Raw genomic sequence first — 27,600 nt, 5'->3', positions numbered from 1 at the left:
ATAAGAGACTGCTTAAATATATTAGGATCCGCTTTGTTTTGTGTAATGGCAATGAATAGGGAAATGATTAATCATCCTTGTTATTTATTTAATAAAAAAGAAAAGAAAAGAGCACTGCACACTGATCAATCATTATGACCCTTTTGCAGGTAGTGTAATGCTGGATGACTGCTTCAGTTAGCACATGTTGTCATTCCTGTAGATAATAGCTCAAGGACTAAGCTACCATCAAAACTTCTTGATCACAGTGGCTTCTTTTGTGTTGGTGTAGCAATAGATCCAGTTTCATGGATTCAGAAGGTCAGGACCTCATCCCTTTTTAATAGAGAAATATCATGTGTTAAAACCACTGTATCTTTTCCACTGAACAAACTGCTAAGGACATAATCATTTTTGAGGTACTTTGCAAAGATGATAATCTGTTATGTGTGGAATGGATATGGTTTCTGTTGTCAGGGGAATATAATTAGGGAGTGAGAGATAAAAGAGCTTGATATTAGACAGGCTGTGGAAGTCATGGCATTGCCAGCTTTTGGAGCATTTAAATATGTTCAATAAACATAGGAGGAAGGAAGTAGCTTGATCTTAATTTTATTTGGGGTGAATTAAATTCCCTTTTTAAAGTCTCTACTAGGAAATGGTCAGATTTTAAAATGCTTTCTTCTATATATATTTTTTATTTTTAGTGTGTTACAACTAGAGAAGTCTTTCCAGATATTCTATATCTTAAGGGTAGGCAAGGTCCTTTGTAAAGTAATAGTATAAATGCTATATTGTACCTTGTTTAATATTTCATCCTAAAAGGCTAGGAATATGGAGTTGTCTGTAGCTGCTGTAGGTAACTGTGGAGGAAAAAATTTGAATTCCAAGATATCTTGGAAAAAAACTTACTCTTGAATATATAAATACGATTGAGAATTTGTTATTTAATTGATTTTGGTTAGTTTTGATATTTTTTTGCTTCTGGTATTTGGTTCTTTCCTTATTCTGTAGGTAGCAAAGAATGTGGGTATCCTTTCTAACTGGAGGATGACAAGGCTTCTGTCTAGGATTTCAGTTTTTCAACAAGCTTTATAAAGTATTCTTCTAAACTCTTTTACTCTTTTTGTCCCTATTTTAAATTGCTGAACTTTATTATGTATGTGACATGATAAATAGTAGTATAAACAGTTGTTAAATATTGCTTTAGAAGGATCTTGCCTATTTCTCATGAGAAGATGATATAAAGCATCCATCTTTGATTTTTCTCTGCTCAGTGTGGAACAATAAGAGGAAAGTGCTGCTCTGTTCTTCCTTACAATTCTTCTCTATCCCACATTCTCTTTCTTTATTCTCAGTTTCAAGTTGCTGAGGAACGTCTGAGGATCTCCAGAGCATTTTTTCTTTCTGGCAGTCAGAAGCAGAGGGCCTGTACCCTACAGTAGTTGTGTGGAACAGTCTGCTCTCTGAACAGGCACCTTTTAAACTTGTACAAAAAGATTGTCTGATTCATAAATACAGAGTGGTGTGAAAATCACATGTCCCCTCTGAGCCCAGTGGTCACTGTGAATCAGCTGAGATTTGATGGGAGTGAAGTTCCAACCAAGCAAAATGGGTTGTGTAAAGTGTAGGATTCTCTCTGAGTCTCATTTTTCTTTTTTTTAATAGGTCAATGGCACTGATGCAGATTACGAGTATGAAGAAATTACTCTTGAAAGGGTAACATGCTAAATGTCCTCTGTACTCTGTTTGAAATGGAATTTATGTTACTTTAATATGAAAAATGGCAATCCAAACTAATTCTTACTCTTTTTATTTTAGGTAGATTATTTACCCTTATTTAAAAAAAAGTATATTCAGTTGCTAAGCAGGAATTGAAAGTTTTATTAATATCCGTGTCGATTGAGAGTAAAATGGGGGAATGATCTCTTCTAAGTCATCCTGCATTTAATGTTGCTACCTAGGCTTGTAGAGACTAACAACACAGATTCTGATTTAATCTCCTGTATTGCTATTTTTCTCATAGGCTTTTATTTACATACTATTAAGTTTATATTGAGATTACAAGTGACATCTTGTCACATGCATTTCTTTGTTAGGTTTTCTACGTTGAGATCTAGCTCAGTTCACTTGAGGTGCACTGTTAACAAAAAGACAGAAAAAGACAGAAAGAAATTGTTTTAGACCTGTGCAGTTCTGGTGGTTACTGAGAGGGTGAAGAGGTCTTGAAGTTGATGGTAAGGGCAAGTAATCCTCGAAGAGAAAAATGTCAGTCTGAATCTCTGCATCTGTGGGACTATATTAGAGGTGGGGCACAAGCTATTTAAAGGCTTTTTTCTGGGAAAAATGTGTCACTAATAATTTAATGAGGAGCAAATATTTGTATGAGTAATCTGAAATATCTAGCACTTTAGAGATAGAAAATTTTATGTAATTTATCAAGTTCAGTGAGAAAGCTGTGGGACTGGAACTGTCACAGTTATACAGTGACTTATGTTCTCCTTACATGTATGTAAGTTGTAATTATACTTATTTTCATATAAATAAGTTATATATGTAGCATACTGCTTAATTTGTCCTTAAATATTTTTCTTTTCAATGAAAATGATGTAGATTTGGTTCTATAGTGTATCAAATACACCAGAATACCTTTTCCCCAGTAAATATTTTTCCTTTTCTATCTTTAGGGAAATTCAGGACTTGGCTTTAGCATTGCAGGTGGTACAGATAACCCACATATTGGGGATGATGCCAGTATTTTCATTACAAAAATTATAGCTGGAGGTGCAGCTGCACAGGATGGAAGATTACGGTAGGATGGATTTCTGTCTTGGGTTACTAAGTGCTGTTACTGTATTTTAAAAAGTGAATAGAAAATTTTCTGTTACTTTTAATAGTTTAATCATCCTGCATTAAATGTTAAATAGGTTTTCTTTATGGAAGTGTTTTGTAAATAATGACAAATGTTTGAGTGGATCAATTTGTGTCTCCCAAACTAATAATATCTGCAGTTTAGGAAAATTAAATGAAATTTTTCTATTCTGTGGTATAAATTTATTATGCCATATGTTTCATAGTCCTTAATTCAAGAAAAAGGTAGCTCTTGGTTTTCCATATGTGGATTTTCTGATCCACAAGGTAGTTGAGTTTATTAACAACCCTTTTTAATGCTTGGTAATAATTCAGTGTCCTAATTTTTCAAAGATAGCCATCCACATTGTAGGACAATTTTTTTTCCTCTTGTGTTGCCAAGAACTTGGCCCATCATTTCATGTGCAAATACCTGCTGTATTATGGGTTTTAGTCCTAATGAGCTTAGTTCAAGGCTTCATTTTAGCTTGTTGGCCATTGTCAGAGGTACATCTGGCAGGACACGGTGACAGGTGGGCCTGGCATTGCACTTAGTGTAATGAGGGCTCAGAGTTACTGCAGCAGCAGGTTAAATGGACTGGAAGGCCAGCACTTAAACTGCTTGTGAAAAACAAGATTGACTTGTTCATATCATGGCTTCAAACTAGTATGTTTGCATTGTGTGCCTTCTAGGTTTTGGTTTTTTAGATTCTGTTTTATAGCCGCAAACAAAAGGTAATTTTTGCAGACATCTGTTAAAAACACTGTCAAAGTAAGGTACATATAATAAGGTGCCCTCTTCAGCCATGAATTAAATATCCCTCTTAAATATTTCCTAGTGATCCTTGGTTTATTTTTAAGCACTAATAATTAATTTCAGAGCGTTGTCTTGAATGAGTAGAACTTTGGAGATAAATCTCTGTGTTTTAATGCCTTAACATGTATGTTAGTGTATTATAGATACAATATTAGGCTCCTGATGTGTGCACTGTGTTGTAACACAACAGCTGAGCATGACTGTTGCTGTCTCCAGGGTCAATGATTGTATCCTGAGAGTAAACGAGGTGGATGTTCGGGATGTGACACACAGCAAAGCCGTGGAGGCACTGAAAGAAGCAGGATCCATTGTACGATTGTATGTCAAAAGGAGAAAACCAGTCACAGAAAAAATAGTGGAAATCAAACTTGTGAAAGGCCCCAAAGGTACGTTGGAAATCTAAAGTATCTGTTTCATAAGGATAGAATTGAAATTGTTCTTGTAGAATGCCAAGTTTTCTTTTAAATGATGAAAAATGTTTCTGGTTCTATCTAGTAATTTTTAAGTACATTGAAATTGGAGTAAAATACTTATTTGGATTACCTAGTAAGGATGTTTGAGAGATTAAAAATAATTTAGGGAAATTAATTACTGGGCAATATGACTATAAATATATAGATGCTATAGCATGATGATGCTTACAGCTCTGCTGTGCCCATACTTCACAAAGCATGAAGTAAATTATCTAGATTTTGGTTTTCAGAATTGTGTATGTGTTATATCTTTTCTAGAGCTTTATTTTCAAGAAAATTATGGAGTTCACTTGAAAAGGCATCAGAATTACTTCAGCCAGACCCTGATTGTATATATTCATGTTACATAAGGAGTGTTATTATTTATGTAGGAATTTAAATCCAATGATTGCAAAAAAGGTTTCTTGAGTAATGCCTTTATCTTCAAGCAGGTCTTGGTTTCAGTATTGCTGGTGGTGTAGGAAATCAGCATATACCTGGGGACAACAGCATTTATGTAACCAAAATCATCGAAGGTGGGGCAGCACATAAAGATGGCAAACTTCAGATTGGAGACAAACTTTTAGCTGTAAGTAAGAGCTGCATTTTTTTAATAGTCATTCACTTTTAGGCTCAAGAGGGGCATGATTCAATTTGTGGTTAAGCTGCCTGGAAATCAGTGGTAAAATTAAATCTGCATCACTCAACACCATCCCATCAGGAAATCTGAAATCTATTCCTCAGCCCAATGTTCCATGCAAAACCTGTATAAATCAGCATATTTATTTCTGATGCCTGCTATTATTTTTCTGGGATCTGAGTGACAGAATTGTAGACAAACATACAATGGAATTGTTTCTTTTCTGAAAATAGAAGAATGGAATGGAACTCCTTGTACTGGTGGCTGGCCAGCCTTTAGCCAGCCTGTAGTCAAGCTGCTGCTTATGTTGCATTTCAGTGTTTGTCATGCTTTTGAATGGGGTTGTTATTTTTTTAAAAAGCTTAAAATAGCTTCAAAGTTGAATTTTTCTATACACAAAGTAAAAAAATCTCTTCAACTTCCTGAAATTCAATCCACAGTTTTTTTGTCCAGATAGAAAAATGAGAGCCATAGCCATACATTGCAGAATGTAACTTTCTGTCTCTGTGTTTAAGTTGTACTGCAATTACCAAATAATGCAAAATGACTTTTCAGTCTTCAAGAGTGGTAGGAGTGAAAATCTATTAAAAAGATATCAACAAAAGGCTTTTAGAAAACTTGTAGGAAACTTATATAATTTCACGGTACCAGATATGTCTGGGGCATGTGAATCCTAATAAAGACTCTCAATGCCTGTTCCAACAGCCTTCAGTGAGTGTCCAATGGAAACAGTACATTTTTCTGGGTTCAGAATGTTTGTTTTTCTATTCAGGTCAACAGTGTTTGCTTAGAAGAAGTTACTCATGAAGAAGCAGTGACTGCCTTAAAAAACACATCTGACTTTGTTTATCTGAAGGTTGCAAAACCCACCAGCATGTTCATGAATGACAGTTATGCCCCTCCTGACATCACAAACTGTAAGTTCATCTTATCTTTCTGATTTAATAATTTTCCCTTTAAGGCATTAACATATTTCATTTTTAGTATTTTAACTTTTGCAAACTTAAAAAATTATATGAGGCAAAAATCTGATATAAGTTGATTAATGAGGAAAATTATATACTATACTGAAAAACATCCTATAGCTTGTATACTGAAAAGACAGCAGCAGCAGGGCTCTAGGTGGGTTTTTGTGATTGTCATGGCCCAGTCCTAGAGACTCAGTGTTACTCATCACTTGCTGGTGAGTAAAAGGGGAGAGAACAAGTATCTTATGCTCTTGGGGTGTGAAGAGTAAAAAGCAGTGCACTCTGAGGGTGTTCAGTCTCCTGTAAACTAAGAGGTTGGTGATGCTCTGATGTTTTTCCCATTTTCCTGGTTTTGCTTGAACTTGCATATACTTGAATTAACTGAACTGGGAGGAGTTCTTGCTCTGGTGCCTTCCTGTGAATGTGTAAAAAAATTCCATGTTAACTTATTTGAAGTATGGCTTCAGTTTTGACATAATAATTGATAATTTGAATGGAAAAACAGTGAATGCTGTGTGGAAAAGTAGGTACAAGAATTTCTTTTTGACATAAGGGTACTACTGACAAGAGTATTTTCAAAGTCAAACATACAAATCCAGAAAGTTCAGGGTTGAACTACAATGTAAAGAAATATTTGAGTTGAGTATACATAAGAGGGTTATTACCATTTAGTGGCTGGAAAATGGAAGATAATGATATAACTGCATATTTCCAGACTGAATAGACTGACATTTCTGGATTACCAGTTTTACTCATGTTGTCACATAAAATGGTTCTAGGGGAGACTTATTTTAGGTAGTGCTTTGTTTCCTACCATTAGATATATGCAATTGATATGTAGCACTGATCTGTTTAGGTACTACTTCATATGAAAGAAAGGAACACTTTGGGACTGACAGATGTAATTGACAACAGTATGTAAAGAACAACAAACTAAAGTGCAGCACAACAAAGACTGAAGTACCTTATAAGCCCATCATTTATTGGCAATAGCTACAGTATCTTAAAATCTATTTGTAAGCTTATTGAATTACAATTTGGAGCTAATTAGGTTTAATCTCCACTGTGTTATTAGAGGTATGCTCTGGAAGGCTCCATTCTTTGACATATCTAATTTTCAGCCTCCACTGATTCTTCCCCTGTTTTCTACTCATATATTTTATGGTTAGAGAGCAGCCATTTTCCCTTACTGTATCTAGTTTGTTCAATAACCTTTCCCACTGTTTTCTTGGAAAGTAGACTTCCTGTTCTCTCTCCATATGACTGGTCTTTTCATATATTTCACCTGGAATTCATATTTTTTTGGAAAAGAGAAATCTGATTTTTACCCAATGTTCCTGGTAATGTTGCAGTAATGCAGTTGCACTGCTGTGGATGGGGATGTGACAAATCTTGAAGTATCTCATCTCTTACTGGTGCACCTTGACTCAATCATTGGAATATTTACTTTGTTAATCTTTTGTGGGGTCAAACACAAAAACTGTAGAAAGTTTGAGGGGGGGAAGGTAGAGAAGGAGCTGATTACTAGTAACTTGCCCAGTGTTAATAAATCGATGACAGTGGCAGAGGTGGCTGTTGGTTGTTGGACCTCTTGTCATGCAGAGATATTCATTTCTCTCAAATGGTGGATGAGCTGGAGGCTCAGTTCATTGAAGGCAAGTGCATGATAGCACAGATCCATAAGAGAGTGCCTTCTTCAAGAATTCCTTCTCAGCATGTCCAGTGGCTGGACAGATCAGGGAGGTTCTGTCAAGGGTAATCCCTCATGACTGCCATGAGGATGTCCTCTGCCATCTTGCCATGAGTCCCTAATTTCTCAGGAAGTGTGACTTGGTGTCACATCCATTACCAGAGATAAATGGCCTGGTCACACATGTAGGCTCCTTTTGTCCCATTACCATCCTCCCTCCAGAGTTTCTCTCTGTTTGCTCTCTCTCTAAGGGTGATTTGAGAGATGCTGGCATTCTGTGCAGCCCAGTATCCCATCCTTTGTGGGAAGTGTATTTCTATCCTTATACTGAGAAAAGCCAGTTTCCTGACCCTGTCATGTACCTCAAGCTCCAGCAGCTGCTTCTGGGAGCCTTTCTCTTCCAACTCAAGTATTCTGAAAAAAAAAGTCATGGAAGTTTTTCTCAGATGCCAGACATCTCTCTGTCTTTTAAAGACTCTTGGCAAGGTTTGTGGGCCGTCTGTACTTTTGAGTAGGTTTTCTGAGTTGTGTTTCATTTAGGTACAGTTCCCTTGAGTTCTCTATCTGAAGATACTGTTTTTCACTGTTTCTGGTAGACCAAAGAACATTCCTCTGCAAAGTGCTGGGTTCTTTGATGAAACTTCAGTCTGTTTCTTTTCCTTACAACAGAAGAGTCTTTTCTCCTCAAGGGTCCATGAGCTTCTGTCTCTGTTGATCTAAGTGCTGCTGGCTGTTATTGCAGCTGGTGAGGAGACTGAACCTACTGCTGGAATTTTGAACCCAAAGCAGACCTGAAGGTCTTGCTGAGGTGTTTAATGACTTAATTCCAGGAAATCAGCTTAGTCTTTTCCTCAGTCTTTCACTTATGAAGCACAACTGTGTGTTTCTGAGCTGCTAAATGTTATTTTTCTAATACAAGGCAGAACAAAAGCTTTTCCAGTACCTCTCAGCATTTGCACATTTACACTGGAAATCTGAAAGGGAGACATCAATCTCCTCAAAGGCTGATTCTGCTTTTGCAACCAGAAAGCCTCTGCTTTCTGTAAGAGGCTGATCAGTTAGATAGAACTCCTACCAAAAAATGGTGGCACCTGTATGTAGTATTTTATACTGCATTTAGCAGAGCAGTACAGGGCTCAAGAGCTTTAGATTGGGGATTCTGAAGTGCTTTTGCCAGATGGCAGATATTCAAGAGGTATTTTCTAGGATCACCTGGATTGTGAGGTAATGTTGAAACAGTTACCAGGCTTCTTTCTTCACCTACTCATATGCAGCTCTTTTGAGGCATGTATTTGCAATCCTCCTTCCTATTTCTGTCCATCACAATCCTTTTAGCCAGGTTCTTAGGAGTTCAGTCCTACCACAAAGGAGAAGTAAGATTTGCACAGAGGCTCCCTGTGAACATGTCTACCACAAGTGGTGTTAAGTAGAAACTCTATAATATGTGAACTGCTCACTTACAGAACCCTTGGGAGGTTTTTTTGTTTGCTTATTTTATTTCTGGGATGTTTTTTGCTTGGTTGGTTGGTTGTTTGCTTGTTTTGGTTTTTATTAAAATTCTCATTTTATCAGAAATATCAAGAAGCACGGTGCACAGTGCTTGGTACTGTGCAGAACATGCCATAGATTGCTCACTGTGCTAACTTCTGTGCACTTGGTAGTTAATTCAAAAGTCCAAATTCAGAATTTGAAAGTGGCTTAATATTTTCTTGACAGAGATGACTGCTTTGATACAGGCCTCCTTTGAAGACATTATCAGTGATGCATTTTTGACTCCTAATTAATATCAAAGTATTTTTGTGCTTTTTTGTGTTGGTATAGTATTTCCACCCTGCACTGAGAAATAAAATATTGGAAGGGAGGGAGTAATCAGTTTCTTCACTAGACATGGATGCCTTATCATTTCTTAAATGGTCTAAGTATGGGAAGAGAAGAATATGTAATAACAGTAAAAGACACAAAAGTTTTAATTTTATTGCCCGTTTTAGAAATTATACTTGTGGTTGGTGTCCTCAGTTTACAGGTAATAGGAAAATAATAGGAAATCTTCCATTTTTTCTTTTTGTCTTTGTAAAGGAGAGGGTGGATTTGGAAATGGAATTACTTCATAAGAGTCTGACTTTTCCTGTCAAAGCAAGTTGATTTTATGCATGCGGTTTTCTGTTCATCCAAAAGACAGTTCCTTTATCAGTTCCATCAGTAATAATATTTACCTGGAAATAGAAGTTTAGACCTTATTTAGGATTCAAAAAGTGATGACTTGCCTTTTATTTCTGTCACGTTCCTCATGAATATGCTTCCGCTATAATTTCCATCTGAAGCAGTTTCAGGGGAGGTGCAGGCATGGTTTAGTGCAGGAGCTCCACAGAGAGCAGCCTCTTTGTGCCTTTATAGCTTTGCTTTCATAGCACTGAGAGCACCACTGAGAAAGGACCAAACTGTTCCAAGTAAGTAGCACATGTGAAACATCAGGAAGGATGCAGCCTGTGCTCTTGTGGAACTGTGCACAGGTCTGAAATAATAAACTGTTATATTGATCAATAGCTGACTTTTAGTCACAGGGTGAAAGGATAAAAAATAAAAAAAAATAAGGGAATGTAATAGGTGGTGTGTATGTTTCTGAACACAGTGCAGTTAAAAGCTGCAAGAACCTGAAAAACAATCAAATGAGAAGTACTGTAAGCCAATGAAAATAGAATTTCTATCTAATCTTTTCCTATAAAATATGCATCATTATGGCTACCATTGGCTTGTTAAAAGCAATTTCAAATTCATGTTGTGGAATGAGATAATTTAGTACAGGAACAGAATGTACAGAGCTGCTGTACTGTGCAACAGTTGTTCAGGTTTTTTAATCAGCACCCATTTTCCTTTAGTTGGAAAAGAGCTCATAATGTCTCACATTTCATTTTTAGTGCTTTAGCTTTAAAATTTTCTGAGAAAAAACAAAATAACTGTATTTATGTGGTTTTGTTTTAAGCAAAATGTGTGTGCTTTTGAACTGCTGAAGCTGTTAATAGTGGATTTTAATGCTTGCTGATATGTTGACAGTTTTGTCCTGATGCATATGATGCCATGTGAAGAATTTACTACACACAGGTTTACTAGAAGTCTAGAACAATACAGGCACAATCCAGCCCAGACTGGGTGGTTTGGAATGTATATGTATATATATATAAATAGCAAATATATAATGTGTATATATATTTATCAAGATTACTCTTGATGTGTTTGTATATGATCCAAACTTTTTAAAAATTGCTTAAAAAGGAAAAAACAAAAGGAGAATGTGCCGATTGCTTCATTAATCTGTCTCATGTATGTTTAGTTAAAGAGCTTTGGGTTTATATAAATCCTCAGAGGTCAGCTACCCCATCAGATACAGTAAGTAAGGGCAAAGAGTCTGGCAGCTTTAATAATACTGAATCTGTGAAGAGTCCCCACCCTTCATGTTTAAGCCTCAAAGTTTGAAGCATGTATGCCAGGAAAAAGCCATTTCCAATTGTAGAGCATTCTTTGTAATAGCAAATAGTGGGTATGGCTGTGCCTTAATGAGCACTTGAAATTGATGTGCCTAACTTGGAAATATCACGCACCTTCTTAATTATTTATTGGAACAATTCTCCTGGTGTTGTAGATTTTCCATCAATTGTAATCATTAAGATGCTAAATTTCTTCTGGTATGTGTGTTGTGGTTCAGTTAAAACTTTCCTTCAGTCAAGTTAAAAACAGCTTTTAAACAGATAAATCTCCAGACTGTTCCCATGGGCTTCAACTATCCACAGTAACTGTTTTTTAAAAAGTTTTATTTGAGACACAATGAAACTGAAAAATTTGCTCACTGACTTAGTGAGGAGACTGGGGAATGTACAGATTTAACACGCTATTTTAGAACTATGACATTTATAATATATAATTTCAACTGATATGGTTTGTTTTTGAAAGAGGTCACTTCTTTGTTTCATTTCCTCCAACTCTTTTTTTGGTATTATCCTAATGTGTTTTCTTGTTTTCCTTCCCCTCCTGTGAAGCTTATTCTCAGCCAGTGGATAACCATATCAGCCCATCTGCCTACCTGGGACAGTCCCTGCCCCCAGCATCCCCAGGGAGATACTCACCAGTTCCCAAGGGAATGCTTGGAGATGATGAGATCACCAGGTAATGAACAACCCAAGTGTCAGATTGATTAGCCAGGGCAGCTCCAAAATGTGATAGTGGGCAAAATACTAGGGAATGCTATATTTTATTTCAAGAAATAGATGCTAGTTTTTAACTCTTGTAAATATTGTTGTAAGGATAAAACTATGTATATTTATATGTATATATATATACACACATGCTTTATTTATCAATCCAAGAATAGCATTAAAAGCAGAAAGCCCTAGAAATGCTGCATGCATTGACAGGGCTTTTTAGGATGGTAATATGAGCAGACCAGAGATTTTCTTATTTTAAAGAGTATTTGGGTCCTCCCTGCCCCCACAGACAAGGGTTTGTTTTGATGGACTCTAAATCCAGAAGGGCTGGAGAGCTCTTAATCCTTTCCCATTAAGAGACCTTTCATTCCTTCACTGATTCAGTAGATTGCATTAATCTTTTGTTCATCATTGATGATAAAGGGAAGCTCTTGTAATTTTGTTGCCCTTCTGTTCTGCAAGTATAGGGATGTTACCCTGCACTTTCAGTATGCTGTTGCTGAGTTCTGTGTCACACCATCATCTGATATGGCTAATGTCACTCAGATTCCGAGGCAGGGTCCACCCAGGATTGAAACCTAAGTGGCATAATAAGCTGGAGAATTGATTTTAGTGTAGTGAAAGGTAGGATATGTCTTTATACTGATTTTTAATTTAGGATTAGGTAGATATATAAACCAAAATTATTCTGTCCTATTGATATCGTTATGGTTTTATTGCTTTCCTTTAAAATTACTGTAAAAGACAGTTTTTAGATTTCTTCTAAAATGCAAGGCATATTCAGAAAATGTTTAGATTTTCTTTAACTTACTTTCTCATATTACACTCTCCATCCTAAAAAGAGATTTATAAATTTTGTGTTATTTTAAAAAGATACTGCATCTTTTTGTTTTCTCTTCTGTTCTGTTTTTGTTAATGTATTGGTGTGATCCAGAGCAATATGTATAGAGATTTTCACAATGTAATTTATTTGTAATAGAACAGTACTCTGAAAAAATGAATATAATAGTTAATGGAGGTGAAATTTAAGAAATTGACCTTAAGATGATTTAATTGTTAGTGCAAAAATTGAGTGACTTTTAAAGATTAGACTAGATAATACTTTGTTTTGGAAAAGAAAGCAGCTTCTTACTTTATCCTGTAAATTAATAATTAATACCTCCAAATACCTAATGTCCATTAATTGTTCTTTAGTGCTCTCTAGTGATTTTTGAAATGCAGTGCACAGTTTTTCTGCTTTATTAGAAATGTCTTTTTCTGAGATCATTTATGCTTTACTTGTATTAAATCGAGTAGCAGATAATAGATTTTTGGAAGGAGTCTTTCTGCATTAGAATGTAACTGGCTTTGTCAATATTTTTTCTTTCCTCCCCTCATTCAAATTAGGAGGGGATCCTGTGAACAAAAGTGCAACAACTTGGTTTAGTTTAAATTCTTCAATTGCAGTTGCTTTACTAAATTTGAAAATTGTATCTGAAATGTCACAACCTGCACTGATCTTCTTGAACAATATGGAAAGTATTAAGTAATGACATTTAGTGCTGAATAGGATTGTAGCACAATAGGAATTTATTTATATATTTATTTATACATTTGTACATACTTACAGGTTTGTTCAGTTCACCTAATAACAAAGAAGGGATTTTGTTTTGCATCTAGGGGCTTTTCTAATTGTTTATTTTACTTTTCTTCATATCTAGTGACCAAGATTTCATATTCTTTTCTTTTCTTTTCCTTCAGGGAGCCTAGAAAGGTTGTCCTACATCGAGGATCAACAGGTCTTGGTTTCAACATTGTTGGAGGAGAAGATGGAGAAGGAATTTTCATCTCTTTCATCCTTGCAGGAGGGCCAGCTGACCTGAGTGGAGAGCTTAGGAAAGGAGATCGTATAATTTCTGTAGGATTCTTTGTTTCTTTTATTCAAACAGCAAAAAAAGTTTCCCCCTCCCTGCATATTAATACAAAGTAATGATATACAAAAAATGTTACTAACAGAGCTAAATTTGAGATAATGGAACAGATATACTTCCAAACTATCTTTGAGAACTTTAGTCTGCCTCAGTTTCTCATCTATTACCTGATTAAAATAGCACTTCCCTCTCTGAGACATTCAGTGAAGACAGTAACTTTTGTAGCTGAGGGCTGTGTCTCAATTGAAAGAATACAGGTTTCAGAAATAACCCTTCTAATGAGGTGGAGATACTTGGCTGCAGTGTCTAAAACTGGGTCTTTACTTCCTGGAGTAACTGCTGAACCTCCTATTAGTCTTAAAAATATGCATCTCATACCTCTCTAAGGGCTTCTTCTATATTAGTATTGAAGGTGATAAATATTTTGTGTTTCTTTGTGAAATTACTTAATTTATGGAGAATCATTTATTTGGGCAATTACATTGTATTTTGGGAGTTATCTAAGAGGAATTATGTCCTTTTAAAAGCTGTTACTAAAACTGGTGTTAAAGCACATCTTTATTTAGTTTGAACTATGAAAACTGCTCTTGGTCTAAAATGTGGAACACACATTTCTGCTTCATTTTTTGGTGATGCTATTTTTAAATCTGCTGCATTGAAAACAATGCCAGATTCACAGAGGGTGTTGCCTGTCACTGGGTGTGGTGACAGCATGGTCTGTAGGCATTATTTGGGTAAGAAGGTCCCTGAACCATCACAAAAAGTAACATTCTCTCTTTCTTCTTAAAAAGAAAAAAAAGCACTCTTAAACAAGAAGAAAATTGACCATTAACTCAGTAATATACTGTGGTAGGCTCAGTAGTTCTTAAGAGGGGTATATGTGAGAGAGGATTTTATTGACTCGATTTCAGGAGCAATGTTAGGAACAGTGGAAATACACACACATGGCATGGAAACTAGTTTGTATCCAGTTAATTTTTTTCCACAGGTGTGTGTTCTGTGGTGATAAACACAAGCATTAATTTTGATGAAGGGCTTTTTTGTATTACTTGTAGGTAAATGGAGTGGATCTAAAATCAGCAACCCATGAACAGGCAGCAGCAGCTCTGAAGAACGCAGGCCAAGCAGTGACTATTGTAGCTCAGTACCGTCCAGAAGGTAAGGGCTGCTTTACACATTCAAGTTCTCTTGTACAAATTGAAACTCAGAGAAAGATAATCCCCAGTGTCCTTCCAACAAACACCTCTTCTGAAAAAAATAATGTTATAGGTGTTGTCATATATATGTTAGCATAATGGCGTGTGATCGGATTGGGATATCTGCAAGTGTTGCTGCCATGGCTTGCTACATTTCTTGCTTTCACCATTGCAGAATCTCTGTTTTTCAGTAAATATCGCCACTGTCATAACATGAAAATTAATCCAGTAAATCCAGAATTTAATAGAAATACTCTATTGTTCTTTTGTATTTCCAATTGTCTTCATGCTTTAATATGGTGGTTTTACATGCTTTAATAGTAGGAAGATAGAAGACTAATTCCTTCTGCTGGTGTTGATTCAGATGACCTGAGGAGACCATCAGGTTTTCATTCCTTGATTTCACACTGAGATGTTATTTCTATTTATCCAGCAGTTTCCTCTGGTCCAGATTAGACTGCAGCTGATGCTGATTAACCATCCTTGTGTGTTCTGCAGAACACTACATCATCAATACACATATTTGTTCTCTTGTATTTCTGCAGCACATTTCAAATGCCTCTATTTGAATCTTTAACAATTTAATAGTCCAAAATTAAATGCTTGAGTCTGTAAACTCATCTATTATTGGTGTTACATATACCAAGACATTTTTGCTGTTTTATGAACTGTGACGATCAGCAGCTTTCTCCAATTTTGCTAAATTGGTTGGCTTAGCACTGAATCTTCCTTGCAGAGACTTGTGTGTGTGAAACTTTCCTTTGGCAGTACTGTCAAGGGGTAAGTGTCAGTGTCTATCAGGAGTGGACATGGAGCAGGACTGCTGCCTTCATCTGTTAGGTGGCTGATAGCAGCACACTTCAGTTGTTCTTTATTTCTTCTATCCTGACCTACTCAAATGTTTGAAGCATTAGCTTTCACATTCCCCAGTCCCACCACCTGCATCACATCACATCTCTGCCCAGACCCAGGAATTCTGTTCATAGTAAGGCCAAATGATTGGTTTTTCTGCTTCCTGGTCAAATCCCTGCAGCCAGCCCGTGTTGCCAATGCCTGTATTGTCTCAGGGGCTGTATCTTGGTCACATATTCCTTTGCTGTGGTCCAGGATTCATTTTCTAACAGTGCTCACTCTGAGGCTGCCTTTTAAAGAGAACAGTAAGGTCAGCATTGGCTCTGAAATTATTGCTTTGGCTGTGTGTTAGAATTGTCAAATATTCAAATATTTCTGTTGATACACATTTGGTCTATCCTCTGCATGGCTCTTCAGTGTTGTCAACTTTTTATGAATAAATGTGTATGTGTGTGTTTTTATAATTTTCCTCATTTTTTGTTTCTGCCATTTGGAAACAGGTTAACAGGTATTAAAATATTCATAAAGTTGTTGTTCATTATTGCTATTTCTCAAATATCTTCATGAAGATGGAGAGCATCAGTTATAACTGCTTGTATTGCATATGTATTTTATTTATATTTATGAATCCAGCAGGATTTTGTAAAAGATGCTGACAGCTAGGACAGATCAAGGAGATTCTAGACATCCATCAGAGTTCATTATAACTGAGTAAAGAGATTCAGTATGATAGGAGCATTTGGAAGACACTTGGGACTGGCTCACTTCATTCCCTGTTATTGTATATGACAGTTTGTGTGTTCATAGATGTGGTGGGGAATGCTAATTTATGGTTTTACATCCTATCACATTTCCTATTTTCCCATCATAAATTCCCATTTGTCTTTCTCCTCCTATTTTTGGGAAAAGAGGATTTTTGCAAGCAGTTCTGTCATAGGAAAGCCTGAGTTAGACTGTAGAAAAATGAATCACTGGAAAACTCTTCTCATGCAAAGGCTTTAATTTTCCATGTCTCACTCTCCAAATCCATGGTAACTAAAATCCTAATTACTGGGTTTGGGGTAGGCTATTATGACTGAATGAAATTGATTTTATTGAATTTGGGTTTAGATTATGTAACCACTGATTTTTCTTTCCCTTAAATCTCCACAATGTTCCTTGGTTATGGAACATTTTTACGTTCTTTAAAATGTCTTTCTGGGCATTCCTTTAGTTTCCAGGAGTGATCAGTAAATTTGAGGGATGCCTTCATAAGTTTTTCTACTCCACTGAATTAAATTTAAGCAACTTGCCAGCACTCTTTGGGACAGGTAAAAGCCAAACATGGAATGTGAGTGTGTTTTGCTGTTTACAGAGGTGGCTCAGGCGTCAGGCACCCCCATAACTGTGCTCAGTTGACCTCAGACTTTCTCCTTGTAGACTCCAGGTTTTATCTTGCAGCTTGGCAGGAGCTCATGTTGGAAACTGGTCACCTGTTGGGTTGTGCTGGTGCATCCTTCTGTGGTGCATGGATGCCATGGGTGTCATACAGAATCTCTCTGGTTGGACACATCAGTGGGTTTGGACCTGTGGGGGCTGGATGCTGCAGAGGGATCTATAGCAGGAGATGAGCAAGAGTTTGTGAAACAGGAATTATCCTGTAGAAATGGGAATTCAGGATGTTGTTCTCATTTTCATCTCTATTTGGAAGCTTTTACTTATTCCTTTGCTGGTACTACAAATTCCTACCTCCTTTCAAGACATCACTCATGAATAAAAAGGGATTTTGCTTTACTGTGAATTCAACTGGAAAAGAAATACTGTGACCTGGAGCAGTTTCAAAGCAAGAAATGTTGTTTCAGTACACAAAATTGTTTTTTTAAGCCATTTTGATTCAGTGGCTTCTGATCCATTTAATTTTCCTGCTGCTCCCTGGCTCTGCAGACACCTCAGTGCCACACTGCTGTGACTCTGGGTTCCTGCAGAGCCCGGATGGCAAGGGAGAATTGTAATGTTGGTGCAGAGGAATGAGAGGAAGCAGTTTGGATATATGTGAATCTCCTGGCGGGGGGATTCAGGATGGTCAGCAGTGTGATGGTGCTGCATAGCAGGGACACAGGAACCTGAGTGCCTGAAGGGAATGTAGTGAGGGGAGGAGCAGCAAGGGGGAAGTATAGGACTGCACAGGATTACAGTTCTGGGAGGGCTCTGTGTTTCACATTGATACCCATTGTTACATTCATTCAAATGAAAAGGTCGTCTGAAATGTGATAATAATGTTGCCTCACAGTTCAGAATTTCTGCAAAGTTAGATTTTGCCATTCCAGAAAGGTATGAGGTGCAGTGGGCTGCCATACCTTTATTATTGTTTGAGTGCATTTAAGTGTTTAAAAATAATAGAATAGCCAAACAAATATATTAAAAATGTGAAAATATATTTGATTGAAATTGGATAGAAAATAATTTAGTGGGTTAAGCTTTCTATTGTAGTTATGCTCTGCTAGATCAGAGCTGGGCTGTACTAAGGATGTGGACAACATTAACTGCAGTTATGTAAACTGTGAGTCCTGCTCTCGGAGGGCCTTGAAGAAGGCATCAGGCCAAGTCTGTTGGCATCAGCAATCACTCACTGGTCACCTCATCTTTCTCCAAAGCAGGGCAAAATTCAGATAAGGCTGTCATGACAGAAAAGGGTGCCAGCCCTTTCTGTTTCCCAAGGATTCACCTGACATACCAAATTATAATTTATTTTCTGAAAGTGGTAAGATGTTTAAGTGATCAGATTAGCTTCATGTTCTTAGGTGATCTGGTGGATCAGTGTAAGATTAGGGGAAGGTGGAACAAAAACATCAAGAGAAGATTTCAAAGGATTTTTGTAAAGCATCTTCTTCTGAACCTGCATTATTCATGTAGGTAGTTAACACATATTCTTTCAGTTTTATTAATGGAAACTGTTTTCTTCATTCTCTCTTGTCTTTAAAACAAATGACTCAAAAGAAAAAAAGAAAGGAGGAAACACAAAAGTTTTATTAGTGTTCTCTGTGCAGTGGCCAGTGTGTGGCTGATTTTCTGTTTACAATGCTGCATTTATGTAATTCAAAAGAGAATAACTAAACTCTGGGAAATGGTGCCAGTTTTATATGTATAAGCTAAGACTGTTTTCTGAGCATTAATTTTGAAATACATTGTGCATCTTCTGTCTGCAAAAGCCTAGCTGGGGTAGCATGAAGCCAATAATGCTTGTGCAAAACTTAATTTTCAGTAATTGTTTTTTATTGAGGCTGAGCTTCCCCTGCTGTATAGATGAGGACATGGATTTTCTTAAATAAAGGTGGTTCAAAAGATCAGTGCATCCTGATTTCATAAAATGAAAAATTCTTTAAAAAAATACCTCAAAAAAGACTTGCCTTGTTTTTGGGTATGTGGTCCCTGGTTTTCCAGGTTTCTGTTCTTGCTTGTTTTGTACCTAGGTCTACTCATTTGCAAGTAATCTAGATTAGTCAATTAGAGTATTTTCAAAACTGGACCCTTGAAGATTAGGAAAAGGGTTTTGCTATATATAGCCCTGATAGACACTATAAGGCGGCTTACACATGTTTTAATCCTTTAAATCCTCACTCCTACTCTTTAATATACTAAATAAAATTGCTTGTGAATGCTTGCTAAGCCTTCAGCAACATTTTTAGTGGATTCACCTCAGCAGTGTGTGGACCTAGTCTCTTTCTGAGTTTTCCAGGGTGTGTAGGAGGTGTTCTTAACTAAATACAAATGCAGTTTTTCTAATCTTTTGAAATTCCTTGGCACAGGCTTTCAAGTGATTAATGAGATACAAGCTCATTAAACATTAGAGTATATGAAAGTCACCAACAGCATGTGGAATTCATTCTGGTCTGTCTCCGGCAATGTTCATATCAAATGACAAGCATTGCAGCAAAATATCTCCTCAAAAATGATTTATGACATTTTTATTGTGGTCCATGCATTTTAAAAGAAAAATGGCAGGTCAATACAGAATCAGTATGATGGTGGCCATCCTAACTACCAGACTCCATTTCTCTCTTTGGAGGCACCGTGAAAAGGAAAATTGAATATTCTGCAAGTTGAGAAAAGACTAAAAATCGGTAGTTATATAAAATTGTCAGCACAAGAGTCCTGCTTAGACAGATCCAATAGGCCCTGCTAAAGAGGGCTTTCCATAGACAGATGGGAAGAGGGAAGCGAGGGGCATACTTTTTTAATGAAAGTGAACTTTTTCAGCTCTACATGGGTTCGCTGCATGTAAGAGTCTCTGCCATCTGTTCCCTGTGCGCGCATCCCAGCTTCCTTCAGTCGCTGCTCCTCCTGTGCTGTGTGCTGAATTCCATCCCTTGTGCAGCCTTCTGCTCTCCTGCCCAGTTGCTGGAATGTGTGTTCCAGACCAGATGCATTTCCATTGCAGCCGTGTTTTCCTCTCCCCCTGCCTGCACAGACAGTTTTTCTGTGGATCTGTGTTTTGTTGCCCATCAGATGGGCAGTCCAGGAGAGTTCCATTGATCAGATCCTTTCTGGACTTCTGATTTTCTGTTCAAGTAAATAGTGACGTTAAAAATATTACAGATTTCTAGGTAAAATCACTTTAGCAGCTTGGAGTCAGAGTAATCTTCTAGGATTTGCTAATCTTCCCTCCTTTTTGTTTCTTGCAGTGGAATACATGCAGACATACAGCAGATTTAGTCTAGTTTTGCACCATCTGCTTATCCAGTGTAATTTTAAAGTTTAAACTTGAGCCCAGATGTATTCATCCTCTGTTCTTAACAACTGATTATGTGTCAACCTGAGTAGGCTTTGGGTTTTTTGCTTTGGTGATGGTGGGGTTCTCTTGGATAAATGCCATGAATTGAAGCAGGAGGTGCATGTGTTTCCTTGATCTCGCTGTTATGTCAGTAGATACTGTTCACTCCCTGCCTCTAAACTTCGTGGGAACTTTGAGAAAATTCTAGTCAAGAAAAGATGCCCTTATTCCAATGCTCTTATTTGATTGTGTTCTGTGGTAGTTTTGCTGCCTGCTATCCTTTATTTGATGTATATCAGAGGCAGCTTTCCTAAAATTGAGACCTTAAAAGTTGATTCTGAGTGAGGTTTCATTCACTGCTGTTGCATATACATCTGGCTTTGGAGCCTGACCAAATTCTTACTGAAAGTATTGAGAGGTCAGATTGTGTGGTTTTCTTTTGGCTTTGAATTTTTTTTTGTGTGGGTGTCTGTGTTTCTATGTACCACCATAGTTCTTATTAAAACTGTATTTCAGAATTTCAGTGGTTTTGATGGGTGTGGAAATTGGTAGCATATTTGTAGATGGAGTTCCAGTGGCCAGCCTGCTTCATTTGGGTTAAAATCACTTTTACCTTTTCATTTAAACAGCTTATGCCCTTTCTGTTACCCTGATAACACTACACCAGAAATCAAATGCATTCCTTCCCTGCCAAGCTCTTCATTTCCTGTTGACTAAGAAAGCAGAGTGTCCTTTTCATCTTGTTCATTATGCCTGTTCCAGCTCTAAATTTCTGGAATGTTGACATGACAAAACTTTCTTTAAAAGTTAAATATTTATATGTGCATTGTATGATTTTGTCACAGCCAGGTGGGGTTTCTTGTGTTGTTCACTGTGATTTAGAGGAACAAATATCAAATTTGTCATACACTATATAAGGCTATTATGCATAGCATAAGAAAGAAAGGCACTGTAAAGAAAATAATTCTCTAGCATGTATGAGAATCTAGGCATGATAAGCTGAAGGAAAGTAAGAGACTGAAGATGCAAAAGACACTTGATATCCAACTCTTCTTAATCACAGAGATAGAAATATAACCTGTCCTAGACAAATTATAACCTCTTCTAGATAAATTAGCAGAGCTCACACTTTGCTTCCTAAAGCTGATGTTGAACCAACCCTACTTTGTCAACAGGGCACAGGTGCTGATCCTTTGTGTATCAGACTAACACTGCTTTTCTGGTGCTATCAAGAGTCCTGCTGCTGTGCTATTTTCTGTCCCCAGCATTAGTTTCAGTAGCACTATACCTAATACCAAGGTTTCTTTTTTAAAAGCCTCTGTACTTTTTAGCTCTAAACCAAATGATGGTGAGAATTCTATTCATCCTGTTCCTCCCAAAACCTTCTGTTAAGAGGAAAGTAACTCAAATTTTAGCTAGCTCTACATCAGTAGAGCTTACCAGATTCTGACTGCACAGTGCTTAAGCTTCTCCTAAATATGAAATTTCTTGGCACTCCTTTTTGAACATAAAGCCTTCTCAGTCCCAGCCCATTAGTTTCCTTTTTTTGCTTTATTCATATGGCAGGAGCCTCTGTGGTGAAATTATTCTCCTCCTTACTCCTACAGATGTCCCTGTCACTCATTCAGCACTTACTTCCCAGGAGTTCTGATGAGAAAAATTAAATTAGTTCAAGAAGCTGCAAGACCAGCAACCTGCAGATGAAATATAGGATAGAGTCAAGCAATACTGGGAAATGGCCTCCCTGGTAGCTCTCTTATATCGATGTGCTGCATAGGAGGAAGTCTGATTCTTTGATAAAATGACACGATACAGAAATTTGTATTTTTTCCAGTAGCTATTGCAAAGAGCTGCAGATTTTTTTAGTATTTAACAGGCTGTAGGACAAGGCTGGGATTATCTGATCTTTTCCATGCTTACTTTCCTTTCACACAGGGGCATACAAAAATCTTTTAGGTTTATAGTTTCTTGGTTACTTATGAGTAAATAGAGGTGACTTACCCAAGGCCCTGCAGGGCAGCAGTAGCACAGCAGGAGTGGGCTGTTCTCTCACTGCATCTGAGCCCTTCCCCTAAAGAACGCTGCTTTCTAAAAAATGTTGTTTTCTCACATTCCTCTTTGGTTACTGTCCTGTCATCTTACATTCTTTTGTTATTAGTGATAGCATCAGTAGTGGTGGAAATAATGGTTTTGATTCTCTTGTCAAACAACCTCAGCAGTTTGGTTTAGTGCTGGTAAAGTGTTCGATCTGAACTTCACTTGTAAACAGACACTAGGTGCTATTTTAAAACCTAGGGTATCTTAAAAGCTACTGGCTTTTGCTTATAAAGGACAAAAGTTAGGGTTATTGAAGAGACTCTTCATGTTGTCATAATCTGGACAGGGTTAATTATAGATGCTATCCATGCTCACTGTATGAGTATGGGGGGAGAAAGGGCTGCAGAACATAATATGATAAAACATTCACAGTTTTTAGATGGCTGTTGAAGGAACCTTTGTTTAGACATTTTCTCAAGATTTTTTATTTTAGAGTCCTTTCTCAGTCATGCACTTCCTGAATAACCTGGTGCCCACGGGGAGTGAGGGTGCAGCTCAGGAGGAGAGCTCAGTGCCCGGTGCAGCAGCTGCTCACGGCACACACGCCCTGGCTCTGCCAGTGTTGACTTGTTGTAATCTGGCATCACGTGGTCTCCTGGGGAAGGTGGTGGCTGCACAACATTTCCTTTGACTAGGAAGGGTTTACAAGTGGATCTCTTGATCCTGAAGTCCAAACTATTCAGCTGAAGGAAAAACTTATTTGCTCTGAGTTCGTATTTTATGCTGACGGCATGTAAGTACCTCACTTCAGGAGATGTTTGTCCTGAAGAAGCAATTACTGTTTTCCTGGCTGCCTTTGTAGCTAAAATCAAATGCATTTAGCATAGTTTTATTAGTACACAGTGCTGCTTAAGAACACAATCCGTTTTTCCAGGATTAACATTGGACATAATTCTGTGGGGGCAATTTGAATCTCTAATGCCGTTTACAAGTGTATTGAAATTCATGCCAGAATTCTGGATATTTTTTTTACCTTCCTGAGCTTTCAGAGGAATATGGTCTTATTTCAGAAGATGTTTTGCATATTTCCCACCTTGTAGTGTTAAATTCTTTATCTCAATCAAATCCAGTCATTTTGAAGTACAGACATTTTTCATTTCTATTTCTTAACATTTAAAATTTAAAAAATGTAGTTCGTGGTTATAAACATTTATTTCACATATATGTTCTGAAGTTTCCTTTCTGTCATGGGTTAAAATTAATCTGTAACTGCCTTTTTATTACTATGAAGTTGATAATTATTAGTAGAAATATTTGTCTTCATTTGAAAAAAATAGTTACTGTGAACTATAATCACAGAATTGTGAGGTATAATATTCTTGTATATTTTCTTTGTCTAATCAAAATTATTTCAGATTTTCTTTCCATTTAATTGCTGACATTTGGCAGGAAATTAATTGCCATGCCTGTCTTGGTTACAGAATACAGTCGTTTTGAAGCTAAAATCCATGATTTACGGGAGCAGATGATGAACAGTAGCATTAGCTCAGGATCAGGCTCTTTGCGAACCAGCCAGAAGAGATCCCTCTATGTCAGGTAATTATCTTTTTCATAGCATTGCTACTGGGTTTTCCTGCTTTCTCTAGACTTATTCTTTTGGTATTTGGTTTTTGTACAATTATTTACCAAGTATTAATAAAGGGATACTTATAGGCAAATATAATAAAAATAAAGCTGTATTTAGACTGATTAATGTAATATAGCTGAAAAAGTAGTAATATCCCTGAGAACTCTATATGAACTTTGAAGAATGGTGCTATTGTTTCCTTTTTGTCCTTTGATTTGAGAGAGATGATAATCCTTCAGCAAGAACATATATTTCTTCTTTAAGTCAGTGTATGTGAAGTCTTAAAAACTTAGTTCAGTTTGTGGTTTTGTGACAGCAGTCTTCATATTCTCCCTCGTTCAGTACTTGAGTTCAAATTTATAGTCTTCTCTTTCTTAATGTTTGACAGATTTCCATCTTATTTCCTTCAGATTACTTTAGTTGTTTTCTTGGCTTCATTGAGGAACCTTATTTCTCTATCCGATTGAATTTTGTTATGGAATATTTTTCCATGGTAACCAAGAGAGAAAATGCAAAGCAAATGAACTGAGTATAACTCATTAATTTATTCATATCAAATTAAACATAAAGGAGGCTGAAAGGAAGTGGAAACATAAGAGCATGAAGCAGATGAGAAAATAGGTGGTTTCACAAGGAAATTATGGCAGTGTGCAGCTTATTCATGTGTCACTCAACTCCTACATCAGTTACCGTGTACTGATAAAGCATAACGTTTCAAGTATGGAACGTGGGTAAAAGGATTGCATTTTTAAAAATAAATTGGGTTTTGAGTTCTTCAAATCAGCTCATCTCTGGATTGAGTCAGTAGCCTCTTGGTAGGAGCCAGAATGTTTCAATAGAGCAGGTAAGCCTTCAAGTAGTTCTGGTGTTTGGGTTAAACGTGATTCAAAATGTTGTAGGACCTCACCGGTTTACCTCCAAAAAGTAAGCAGGTTCAGGTGCTGTTGACTTTTCCCATCCAAAGCAAATGGTGCTTTGTTCATGGTGTATTCTGTCTGCTGAGCTGTGGGAAGGGAAGCAAGTCATACACCAAGCAGTTCCCTGAGTAATTCCATTGATGCTGAGAAAAATCATGGTCCTTTGTTAACTATTTCTGAATGCTTGACACAAATGTAGCTAAATACTCACAGGGCTTCTGTTTAGCTTGACTGTAATAGGTAGTTTCTGTGTTTTGACCTGTTGTTTCAGTAGCTGGATTCTGTTTTCTCAGATCTGAGCCTACATTTTTTTTCTTCTTCTGTTTGCCCTAAATATTTTGGGGGTCAAAATTTAAATCTCTAAAAATAAATGGCTTAAATAGTAAGGGTCAGTGCTTAATACCACAGTTATCCATATCTTTGAATTTCCACAGGTAGGTAAGTGTACATATGGAAATTGTGCCAAGATCTTCGTTTCCATAATCCCAAGATCTATTGCTTTAGCTCTCATCATATACCTAAGCCCAAACTATTCCAAATGCTTTTATTTTGCTTGGTCAGCTATAGCCTGATTAGGTTCTAAACCCGTTATGCTCATGTCCACATATCTGATATTTTGACCCACTGACAAGCAGTTTCTCTTTATGTAGCTTTTATTCTGCTGATGGAAGTTGTTGAGCTTTTGACTTTGCCAGCTGCTGCAGAACTTGCAGCCTTCTCCAGGCTGCTGGCAGGAACCTTGTGGGAACTGGTTTCACTGAAAGTTTTTGAGGCTCAATATTCAGTGTTGGTATAAGTGTGTGCAAATATCTAAAATGCAAAAATTTCTCAACAAAAGTGCTTTTCTACCCACATCTCTTTACAGAGGGTGCTGCTAGGGCTTTTGGGATCTGCTTGTGTCATCACACCAAAAGCTGCCAAATACTGGGAGGCAGCTTAGTATGCACAGAAAGGGTTCTCATCTGTTCTGTCTTGTTTCTGATGTAATTTTGACCCCATTGAAGTAACTTTTATGAATATTTTCACATATTGCTAGATACTGACAGAACATGTTACTTACCCACTTTATTTCTTATTATAAGTCACTCTGGTATAGTCATACTGTACTTTTAATTAAATTCAAAGCCAACTTTAATAACTTCAGATATATTTTTTCAATAGTGCTGGGTTTTGGATATGCCTTAAAGGATGCCAGTTATGTAACAAAATGCTGAATTGAATGGTAAATCCACCAGTAAAATGTTTTTAGGCATTCAATCACAATTTCAGAAAAGCTATTAAATAAAAATACCATGAAAATCATCTCTGCTGCTTTCTCAAAATCAAATTAATAAAATAAAATCAGATAGATCATTGTATCCCTGTAAACATATCTTTAAAACTAGTCTGCCTGTAAACAGCATTTTTGGTATTATGTAATATTAAGGAAAAGGCAATTGTATTTGCCCAAAAATACAATTTGGAGTAAAATGGCAGATTTTTCTTTGTAATTGTATCTATATCAAAAAATGATGCACAGCAATTTGGAAAACAGCCCTTGGAGAGCAATCCAAATAGAGCAATTCAGCAGCAGCTGACTCCATTTGCATGTCCTACTGTCCCCCCCACACCACTCCCCCTGTCCCCAGCTAATTCAGATGTACTGATGTGTCTTCTCTTATTTTGCTTTATATTTCTTCTGGTCTTTGTTCTGCGACAGATTTTCTTATAATGTTTCTGGGTTTGCATCTGATCTATGTCTATATAGATATATATGCTCACCTGGAGATTCAAAAAGCACATGTGAGATACCTTCATGGTATCAGGTTTCTGTGATAACACATGGAGTGAGAGTAAATCTGTTCCATATTTAATCTCATCTTCTGTGGCAAGTCTCAGTCTGCAATGTGTGCAGCATTCAAAATTAAAAATTACACTTACCTTTGTGCATTCTTCTGATCAGCACAATACATTCCGAATTCAAACAGTGGCACTGATTTGTGCTTGAATCACAGCAAAAAATGATTATGTCTCCAAGATGAAGAAACGTAACAGTTTTACAATGACTAAGAAATTTTACCTAAGTCCTTTGGAAAAATAAGATCTGCTATTAGCAGCAGGCTAAGTGTACTTGTCTGCTGCCGCCTTTATGGTATTCTCAGAGTTCAAACAGTAAGTTTCAAAAAACTTTCCCAAAAACTCAGAAAAAGAGAACCTCCTTTACAAGCTGACCTTCATTTATTGTGAAGTGGTAAAATTAATTATTTTTTTATGAAATGGAACATAGAGCTGCTTTTGCTGAAGGAATTCCTGGTTGCTTTGTTTATTGAAGAAATGCTTTGGTGGAATTTGGTCAACCGCCTATGACACTGAAATTAATGCGTGTGGCAGGTAAAAAGATACTCTGGAAAATTTGGCTTTGTTACACAGCCATTACATTTTTGGCTTTGAAGCATAAACACTCATGAAATATGCAGCCTAATTTCAATTTCTCTAGACTTGTGGATGAAGGAGCTGAGTTACCTTTTCAGTGCTCCTGGGTTCCTGAGTAATGCAAAGTGAAATAAAAGAGAGGACTTTCTCTAGAAAATATTTTTAAGACTTCCCATTTAAACTTAAATAGAACTTCACAGTAAATATCATGGATCTGCATTCAAAACAATAGTTGATGAGGATTACTAAATTTATTTCTAAGTTAATTTGTGTTTATAACTTACAATAAGTAAATGTATACATGGCA

At 36.9% G+C, this 27,600-nt stretch overlaps 1 protein-coding gene across 13 annotated transcripts in view; it reads left to right on the top strand.

Annotated features, from left to right (window-relative positions):
- Positions 1-27,600, top strand: part of DLG1 (discs large MAGUK scaffold protein 1) — a 140,182-nt gene that overhangs the window by 90,397 nt on the left and 22,185 nt on the right. For all 13 annotated transcript variants that reach the window (XM_058812450.1, XM_058812452.1, XM_058812448.1 and 10 more), the window contains 9 exons: positions 1,648-1,698; positions 2,667-2,791; positions 3,863-4,032; positions 4,551-4,687; positions 5,511-5,655; positions 11,428-11,554; positions 13,333-13,489; positions 14,558-14,660; positions 23,819-23,933. In XM_058812450.1, coding sequence (XP_058668433.1) covers positions 1,648-1,698; positions 2,667-2,791; positions 3,863-4,032; positions 4,551-4,687; positions 5,511-5,655; positions 11,428-11,554; positions 13,333-13,489; positions 14,558-14,660; positions 23,819-23,933 — 1,130 coding nt within the window. The remainder of the gene's footprint in view (positions 1-1,647; positions 1,699-2,666; positions 2,792-3,862; positions 4,033-4,550; positions 4,688-5,510; positions 5,656-11,427; positions 11,555-13,332; positions 13,490-14,557; positions 14,661-23,818; positions 23,934-27,600) is intronic.

This window comes from Ammospiza caudacuta, chromosome 11 (assembly GCF_027887145.1).
Source record: "Ammospiza caudacuta isolate bAmmCau1 chromosome 11, bAmmCau1.pri, whole genome shotgun sequence".
NCBI lineage: Eukaryota > Metazoa > Chordata > Aves > Passeriformes > Passerellidae > Ammospiza > Ammospiza caudacuta.
This window is presented reverse-complemented; position numbering and strand designations above follow the sequence as displayed.